The 10,004-nt window shown below is 38.4% G+C and overlaps 1 protein-coding gene across 1 annotated transcript in view; it reads right to left on the bottom strand.

The window, feature by feature from the left end:
- Positions 1 to 4,023: 4,023 nt before the first annotated feature.
- DCX (doublecortin) overlaps positions 4,024 to 10,004 on the bottom strand; it is a 138,331-nt gene continuing 132,350 nt past the window's right edge. The window contains exons 5-6 of the mRNA XM_059678648.1: positions 4,869 to 4,963; positions 4,024 to 4,086 (exon numbers count right to left, since the gene is read on the bottom strand). Coding sequence (XP_059534631.1) covers positions 4,024 to 4,086; positions 4,869 to 4,963 — 158 coding nt within the window. The remainder of the gene's footprint in view (positions 4,087 to 4,868; positions 4,964 to 10,004) is intronic.

The raw sequence follows: 10,004 nt of genomic DNA, 5'->3' as shown, positions 1-10,004 counted from the left end.
AAAATCTATAACATGTAATTCAGATCATTGCATTTTTTCTTTATACCAAAGCATAGAAAATTAGACACTGCCAAGTTAGTGAACTCCCTGGACATTTTTTAAGCAGTATAAAAGGGCCTTTTCATTATGGAGACCACCATCATTGAGTCCCACCACTCTGAACCACTGGGCTTCAGCATTCACCCCTGCTCTTAGTTGTTCATGTAACAGATCCTTCAATGTAGCTGGTTGGTTAGTGGAAATAATTATGAGAAGATTGTTCCAGACTCTTATCTCAGAGGACAGAGGAACAGGCCTCAGGGTAGAAACCTGAGGAGACTCCACTAGCAGCTGCTCTGTCTTGGAATGGGTACAGTTAGATACAGGCTATGGAAATAATCCATATGACTAGGCCTAAGTATGAACTTCTGTCCTCCATCAATTTATTTAATATTCAAAATATATTACCTTGTATGGGTAAAACAATGTTCAGGGAAAAGAATTATCTCAATATTCTGTTTTTGTTGATTGATATGTAAAAATACAGAAATACACATATTGCTTAACAATACAAATAATTTGCACCTGAAATTCATTTGCTTAGTCCCTGGGAGCCCTACAGAACAAAATGTTTGTAACAAATACAGCTGTGCTGGCGATATTTTTGCATTAGAGGAAACAAAATCTTGGTCTCTGATCCAAGAAGCTTATAGTCCAAGGAAAGTCAAAGAGGAGTTTTGAGAAAACTGGCTTCTAGTTTGCTTTTCCCCAAATGTGCTCTGCATTTTTCTTATGGTTTGGCTTTGTTTTTGCTGATTTTTAAAATTTTATTTTATTTTTTTTCCATCACTATTTATCCCCTCTCTGCCCTCTTCCATCTCCCCCACCACTACGCCCTTCAATCATCACACAGTTGTCCATGAGTTCTCTCTCTTTTTTTTCTTTTTTGCTCAATCTACCCTCCCCCTTCTCCCCCCTAGCTGCCCCACCAATGCTGTCTGCCTGCTCTCCATCTATGAGTCTGTCTCTATTTTCTTGGTAGTTCAGTTTGTTCATTAAATTCCACATGTGAGTAAACTTTTTAAAGCTGAAACTCCCTGTTCTCTTCATCAGTAATCAAAAGCCTACCCAGGTTTCAAGGGCCCACTTAAATGTCACCTAGTCTGTAAAGCCTTCCTTGTCTCCCATCCTCTTTTGTGCTCCTGTAGTCCTTTTGTTTGTTCTTGATTATACTACCAAAATCCATTTAGAGCGGTATCTGTGATTTAAGGGTCAGGATCCTGCTTTATTCATCCAACTATCTCTCCAAGCACTTACAGGATGACAAAAAAAGTCTGGAAATGCAGAGAAAAAATGTATATTTAGGTAATATTAGTTACATTTTCAGATAATATGTCAAATATATTTTCCTCCACTCTTGAGACAACTTTGCAAGCAAAATGCCTCCAAATGTAAAGCCATGAGTATAATCACTAATCTGGAAAAATATAAAAATAAATGAAAAATGTTCCCTAATGTTTCTAAGCTTTTTGTACATCTTTAATATGTCACCTTCTCCCAATTGTTGAATCATATTAGGGCTGTCTTTAATCCCAGCCTTTCCTTTTTATCACCTATAAAATGGAAATGTTACCTGCCCTATCTTTTTCACAGGGTTATCACAAAGGTAAATGAGAAAATGGCTATGCAAAAAGATTAAGCAGTATAGAAATGCAAAATGTTGTTCTCATTAACTATACAAGGATTTACTTTGTGTCCATATTGTAGCACTTGAGTATGCGGACTTTGGCTAACCCCATCACAGCTGCATTAAAAAGAGGATTCTCCATGAGCTGCTTAAGAGGGGAAGCCAAGAAGCTGATTACAGCTTTGGGCCCTGCCACAGCCATCAAAAATTACCAAAGGGATGCTGGGACTTCAAGTTTCTTTCCAATTGCGCAGGAGGAAAGTCATGGCCTTAGCCACCTGCTTCCTGTCTCCACCATGACTCACACCTTTCAGGTCCACTTGGATGGACATTCAGATGAGATCTGCTTAGGTCCACTGCCCAAGGACCTTAATGGTGCTAAGGTTCAGGTAGCTGTGTGAAAGGAGGAGCAATAAGTTGAGACTAGAGCCCCAGGGGGGCTAAGCCAAGGTCACAAGATACTTTTTATCTTATTTAGGAAAACCAGTTCACTTTCCATCATTGATTCCTGATACGATGCACCAAGAGAGGCACAGAATCACTTCTGTGATGCTTCTGCCCCCAATGCATAATCTGAATTTAATAACAAGAAAACAATAGACAAACCTAAATTTAAAAAACATTCTTCTACATACTGGGCCTGTACTCTTCATTTGTAGAATACAGTGTCCTAAAAGATTTTTAAAAGACTCAAGAACACTACTAGATTAAAGAATACTAAAGATACATGAAAACTGAAGGCTCTGTGTCATCCTGAATTGGATCCTGGCCAGAAAAAAAATGTTACTAGGGCAATTGATAAAATTCGAATATGGACTGTAAATGATAGTATCACAGCAGAGCAAATTTCCTGATTTTGATGGCTAAAAAATAGTAAAGTGTGTGTGTGTGTGTGTGTGTGTGTGTGTGTGTGTGTGTAGAGAGAGAGAGAGAGAGAAAAGAGAGAGAGACAGAGAGAACACAAAAAATAAAGTCAATGGGGCAAAATGTAAACAACTGGTCAATCTATGTAAAGACTATACAGAAGTTCTTTATTATTTTGCAACTTCTGTAAATATGAAAGGATATCAAAATAAAAAGCTTAAAAATGACTTAGAATTAAACCAAAGTATAATTTTTTAAAAGTTTTCTCTAAAAATTATATAATTCAGTACTTAATGTTTGTTTGCTTAACTGTCATTAAAAGAGTTATTTTAAAAATAAAATGATACACTGAATATTCCACCGTTAAGAAAACAGTGAAGGTCTGACAATATTGCCACCTATATCTTGTTCTAGTCTTTCAGTAGTTAAATTAGATTTAGAATTGACTGCTAAATAAATAAATAAGCAAGCCTGCAAACCCAACCAGGAGAAATGGTTTAACAAGCCCGTCACTCACATCAATGGGCTTATGAATAATAGATCTTCAGCCTAAATGAACTGAACATGTCAAATGAAAAGCTGAATGACTCACGAGTGCAGACCAAATATATTCCCATGCTTCTCCCAGCTATTCGGGGTAGGTACTAACAGAAGGTGCTGGGATAGGTCACACTTCTCAGAGAAAATGTAAGGGCAGAAATGCATAGGGCAAATATATAGTAATAAGTAATGTAGCATATAGGAGGGTTCTGTGTGGAGAGTGGAAAAGTAGAATTAGGCTACTCCCCATCTTGGAATGTCCACATTAAATAAGCTTTGCTGCTAAAAAGAATAACTGAAAGCTCACTGCAAAATTAATTTTCATTCACCTCACAATCTCTGGATAATGTTGGTTACATAGACAGTTCAGCATCTCCTCCTTTGGGGAAACCAAATAGTTCAGCAGGACAATTAGAAGGTTCTGGTCAGAGTCAATACCATAGGTTAAAAGGGCCACTCAAGGAATACAACAGACATTAGGAATGATGGAGCAGGTAATGGTCAGATTAACCAGGAAATTAAAACCCCAATGCAGAGAAAAGGAAATGAAAATGGATGTCAGGTAGAGGTGTGCTGTTAAATCTTTAACCACTGACTTTATGTAGGAACAAAACAACCTTGATTTGTAGTCTTTGCTGATTTCCATGGTGTAAATCTTCCTACAACAGCTGTGTCCTAGTTACCAACACAATGTCACTGAGCACAGAGTTGGGAAGCAATGCACAGTCAGGTCGAATAATCTTGTACCAACTGACTCCAGCCATATTACTGGCAATAATCTGGGTACCAGTCCTCTGTCTGCTACTACCTAGTTATGTTACTGTACTAAATAACTTAACCTTGTTAAGTTGCAATTTCCTCCTCTGTAGTAGTAAAATATTAACCTCAGAAGATCACAGAAAGAATAAAATGAAACTAGTTTATTTCCATCTAAGATCTCCAGCTTTGACCATCTATGGTTCTGTGATGCAGTTGGCCACATTGGTGAATTTTGCCTTTCCCATCTCACACTGAGTCTTATGAACAAGCAAAATACAAGAGAATCCTAGAGGACACTGCTCTAGAATGTGGTAATCAGAGCAGAAACCACATTTATAACATCTCAGAGATGAGGTACAAGGCATTAACCACTCCAGATTTTCTATACAGAAGAGATTCCTGGATATGAATCTATTTTAAAAGTGGAGCTAGAGAATCTATACACTTCTATTATTTTAATGGTATATTTATTTGAGATGACTTAGAAGTGCACATGATGCCTAGGACCAATGCAGTACACATGTGCCCTCTCTTCCTATGCTGCATCAGAATCTGTCTGAAAATACATAGTGAAACTAGGATCTGTTCATATTTTGATGTCTGGAAAATCTAAAGGAACTAACTCAGTGCTAACTTTCTTTGAGTGCTACATTTACGTCACTTCTATTGACTGGCGCCTATGAGACATAAGTTGCCTTTAAGGCCCTCTTCACCATGCCTCTGAATTGGACAGACAAGTGCTCATCCCACCCCCTGAGTAAATTATTTGGTGACACCACTAGCTCAGAATGCATATTTGGGACCCTACCTTTTGGGTAAATGTAATCAGGAGTAAATAAACCAGGGGTCAGAGGAATATATAAAAGTGAATGGAAGCTCAGCCCCTGCTGATTCCCAGGGCTTCACACTAATAGACCAGATGAAAAGAAATTCTAGCCTTGATGTGCTATTGAAGCTGATGGAAGAGAAAACTGTAACCAAGCTAATAAAAAAAAGTCCAATTGTAAAGGGGTTTAGTAAGGTATAAGAGACATAATACCTTGTGCTTCCGGAGGCTGCCAGGACTGGTAGGTGTAGAGATGGGAGACTGCTTAGACTTGGGGGTAGAGAGCTGGCTGCTGGAGGTTCCATTTGCTAGCCCAAGGCAAGAGAAAAGGAATGGATAAAAATCAACAGCATACAAAGGAACACGTTATCCTTCCCCTCTGCAGACACTAAGGACATTCAAACAAGGCACACATACAAACAAGTTATTTGATGAGTAGGACAAAGGTGAAAAGAAACACATTCCTCAGAAAGACAAGAAGTGCAGTCCTCACGTTAATCAGATCCCTGAGCAGTGCAAGGCAGCAATCCTCCCACCCTTTCCCTTGAGTGCTTCCAATTACAGGGTCTGGTTCTTTTCAAACCTTTTTCATATTCATTACCAAGTTTGACCCTAACAACATTTCTGTGAGGTAGTCTGGAAACATATTATTTTGCTTCAATTTTGTAAGTGATAAAAAAGTGAGTCACAAAGGAATTTTGTGCCTTAGCTAAAGGAGAGGAAATATGGGTGGTTCGAACCAGGGCACATCCCTTTTGATAGCAGATGATCTGGTGGGTTCAGGACAGCCCCATTGTCAATCTTTCTCCACTCTCTCTTTTCCTGCTCAACCTACCCTCTCCCCTCCCCACACACTATCTCTTCCCTACCTCATCCTGAGCAAAAAGAACAAAAGGAAAGAAAGAGAAAAAGGGACTAGTCAGGAAGAAGAATTAAAAAGTGGAGGAGAAACACAGAATGAAGCATAAAAAGGGCTCATACTGCAAAATGGGTGGAGGAAACAATAAAAAAGCGTGGCAAAAAGAGATAAGGAATGGAGGAGAGGGGAAATAGGGTAGAGATTTGGAGAAGAGAAGAATGGGGAATTTGAAATAGAGAAAGGCAGACAATGGTGGCCAAAGTCAGAGTGCACCCCAATCTGTCTCTAGTCAATAAAATGCTAAAATTGAGATTATTTAGTATTTAAAATCTTCATATTCCATTGTGTTTGCAATTGTTTTATATTCCTTTGCTAATAAGCTTTTCAAATATCCAATCAAGTAAAAAGAAATGTAGTGCATTGAGTAGAACAATTAAACAGCTTTCAAAGTGGATTCCTATTCAGATAGCTCATGCTATGGTATGTTTTTTTTTAAATTAAGTACTATGTTATTAATCAGAGATATTCTGAAATGTGCTTTACAAATATAAAGGCAAATATTCCAATGGTGTGAGGATGGAATAAGAGGGATGGAGGAGGATAGAAAGAAAGAAGAAGGGAAGGCAGGAATGGGGGAAGGGAGGGAGGGAGAGAAAGAGGGGGGGAGAGAGAGGGAGAGAGAGAGAGAGAGAGAGAGAGAGAGAGAGAGACAGAGCGAGAGAGAGAGAGAAGAGAAAGTAAAAAAATCCAACAAGTTAAGCAGGATAATGGCCTGAGAGTGTTGCTATTAGTCACACAGGTAAAGCATAAACTGTTGTATCATAAACAGTTCCTAAGGATATACTTCCTCTGCACCACTTATGGTAATGCTTCCCTAGATTCTGCAACCTGAATACCAACTATAGAAAGGAAATAGACATCAGTGTGGTGGTTGCTGCATTTGTCCAAGTGCAAGTGGGCTGAAAAGTAGGGACTTAGACATCCACTATCTGGCTTTGCCTGTGTATTCACTCATCTCTCACCCACTCACTGAGAGACCTTTATCCCTGTCTGAGCTTCCTGGAAATAATTCATTCATTTAGCCAGTGGTTACAGAGTACTTTCTATAAGCCAGACCAAGCACTATACATTGGGGTTTCAGAGATGAGTAAGTCATTTCCTGTGTGGACAAAGGAAAGAATACAGCAGGCTAAGTGCTATGACAAAGCCATGTAAGAGGTACTATTGGAGCCCAGAGGAGAGACTTTGAAATCAGGGGACTGGGAGGCAAACAAGAGGAGGCAACACCAGAAAAAGTCTTGAAAATTACTCTGGAATACACAAATTTATAGAGACAGAAAGTAGATTAATGGTTGCCAGGGGCTGGCTAGGATGGATCAGAGAAGGAGGAGCTGGGTGGAAATAGAGAGTATCTGCTAATAGGTGCAGTTTCTTTTAGGGGAATAAAGATGTTCTGACATTAAATAGTGGTTATTGTTGCACAACGCTGTGGCTGAACGAATACCATTGAATTGTACATTTTAAATGAGTGAATTGTTTGCTCTGTGATTGTATCTCAATAAAGTCATAAGAATGATGAATTTAGACAAAGAGGCTAAAAATGGTATTCTAGACTTTAGAATTGCACCAATAGGGCCAAAGACATGCAGGTGTGAAAGAAAACAGAATGTTTACAGAAGAGCAAGTAGCTCAAAATGACTGAGTCATAGGGTGCCAGCAGTGAGTTCTAAGAAATAAGACTGGGAGGAGGATAAAGGCCAAAGCCTGGGGGCTCTTTGTGATGTTTCATTTTTAGTTTGATTTGTAAAATAAATCTGGGAGTGATACCATCACATTTGCATTTTAAAACTATTACTCCAGTTGCTGTGGTAGAACTTGGATGGGGTGGGGTAGGGTAAGGAAAGGGTAGAAGCAGAGATGGGTTAGAAGACAATGCAGTAGTCCAAGTGAGAATCAATGATGGCTTAAATTAAAGCACCAGTGAGGTAAAGAAAGGACATGGTGGAAGATAGAGACAGATAGGCCAGGCAAGCTTACAATATTATGCTCACATACAATATAAGCCACCCAAAGAAGAACATGACCCATGCCAAACAGCACGGAGACTGGGGGAGCTAAGCTTAGTCAGGGTACTAGGCTTTCTGGTGAATAAAGGAGGCACTTCAATCATCATCCTCTATGAGATACACCTAACATGGTCACCAGAATAACAAGTACAAAGATCTATTGAGGATATTTGATTCCCAAAATAATGTAAGTGCCAAGAGAGCAAAGGGTTTTCCCTATTTTGTTTAATGTTGCATCCCAGTTACTGGAATAATGCCTGGCACAGAGTAGATGCTCAATAAATATCTAATGAACCTTTTTTTTCATTTTTTAAATTAAATTTATTGAGGTGATCTTGGTTAATAAGGTCATATAAGTTTCAAGTGTACATTTCTATGATTACATGATCTGTATATTGCATTATGTGCCCACTTCCCAAAGTCAAATCATCTTTGGTCATCATATAGTTTTCCTCCTTTACCCTTCACTAACCTCTACCTTCTTCCCTTTGGTAATCACCGTATTGTTGTTTGTGTCCATGAGTTTCATTTTTATATCCTACATATGAGTGAAATCATATGATTCTTGGCTTTTTCTGACCACCTTATTAGAATAATATTCTCAAGAAGCCACAGAGGGGCAAAGTATTCTCTGTGGAGCCACAGAGGGGCAAAGTAATCAGTTACTCTTAGGGAAAAGGAAGGAGTTACTGGACTACCTACACTGCATGGGGACCTCCCCAGCAGAACCTGTCCCCTAGTATTCAAGAGGGAGAGCAATCTTGGAGATCTGAGTAGACATAATCAAAGTCTCCCCAATAAGCCCAAACATCAGCCAGGAAGTCTAAGAGATGTAGGTATTCCTAGGTAAGTTCTGACATTTTGTTCCACATGATTGCTGTATCCTTTGGCAACAACAGATTCTAGTTTCCCAGCATTTGTCAGCCATGCTACAAAGTGAAAACTATCTCTCCCCACCCCTTACATTCTTATCTAGCTGACAATGAGCTTACCAATCTTACCAAAATGTGGAAAATTATTAACCACAGTACATCTACATGCGAGTCATTTTCCACCTATTGGCCGTAAAGCTGCTACAGGTTCTTTTGCAACTTCTAATTATTTTTTTCAATATCTTCTGAAACTCTCTCACCCCAAAATTTTAGGGCTAATACATATTCCATCTATACGTTCATATATGTCTCCCTGCCACCACCAACCCAAGCTAGACAATTTTAAGCTATCTATAGAGGACTTCATATTGTCATCAACACTCAACAAGCATTTTGGAAATCAGTTTTTAATTATTTAACTGCCACTCACTACATTGCTGAAAAATGCAGATACTTTCTCATATTTCCTGACGGAATGAAACCCAAACATGGACATTAGAGAAATGAGAAAATGTAGACATGCATCAGTTGAAGGAATGCCTACATTTACAAAGTAGGTAAAATATATTCATATATGCATTTCTTCTATGGGTTTCGTGTGAAAAACCTAGGAGAATGCCATTTGATATAGATTCTGAAGCCAGTTCATATAAATGTCAAGTAAAAGTACTAGCAGTGAAAAAACAGAAATGTGGTCTGCAAAACTGTGCATGGTCCTAAATGGGCAAATCCAAATGAAAGCCTGTCACAGTTCATTTTGAGAGTGGCTGAAAATAATACAACTGTATGATATCCCTCGTTTTCTTTTATTATTTTTTACTAAAATCCTTCACTCTTGTCTCTGAGCTTCTATTTCTCAGCTGCAATTTGGAAATGCATTTGGGAAGTCTTTGCCCTCTTTTAGCTGTCTCTCTCTCCTTAGAACCACAGCATTGTTTCACTGTTGTCACCTTTTATTTACTTATAGTCCAAATTCTTTCACTCCTTTCTTCTCATTGTACTGTTAAAAATTTTCCCCCATTGTACTTTGTTTAAAAAATTCCCCCTCTACAACATCAGGAACTTTTCAATATCTTAAGCCAGCGGTTCTCAATCTGTGGGTTGTGACCCGTTTGGCTGGCGAATGACCCTTTCACAGGGGTCGCCTAAGACCATCCTGCATATCAGATATTTACATTACGATTCATAACAGTAGCAACATTACAGTTATGAAGTAGCAACGAAAATAATTTTATGGTTGGGTCACAACATGAGGAACTGTATTTAAAGGGCCAGAAGGTTGAGAACCACTGTGACCTAAGCCATCTTATCAATCTTACCAATAAAAGCCAGGATAATCATTAATGTTTACTGAATGTCTATAATATGAGTGTCTGTCTTTTTCTCTGTTTACCAGTTTTTATCTCTATTTTCCTCTCTCTGTCACTCTCTCCACATTTAGTTGTTTTATTTTTTTAGAAATAGTTCAACCATTTTTAATTTTTAAATATTTTTTTTATTTTTCAATTACAGTTGACATACTATACTATATTACTTTCAGGTGTATAACATA

The sequence above is a fragment of the Myotis daubentonii genome, chromosome X (assembly GCF_963259705.1).
Source record: "Myotis daubentonii chromosome X, mMyoDau2.1, whole genome shotgun sequence".
Lineage (NCBI taxonomy): Eukaryota > Metazoa > Chordata > Mammalia > Chiroptera > Vespertilionidae > Myotis > Myotis daubentonii.
The sequence above is the reverse complement of the archived record's forward strand: the minus strand, read 5'-3'. Positions and strand labels throughout refer to the sequence as shown.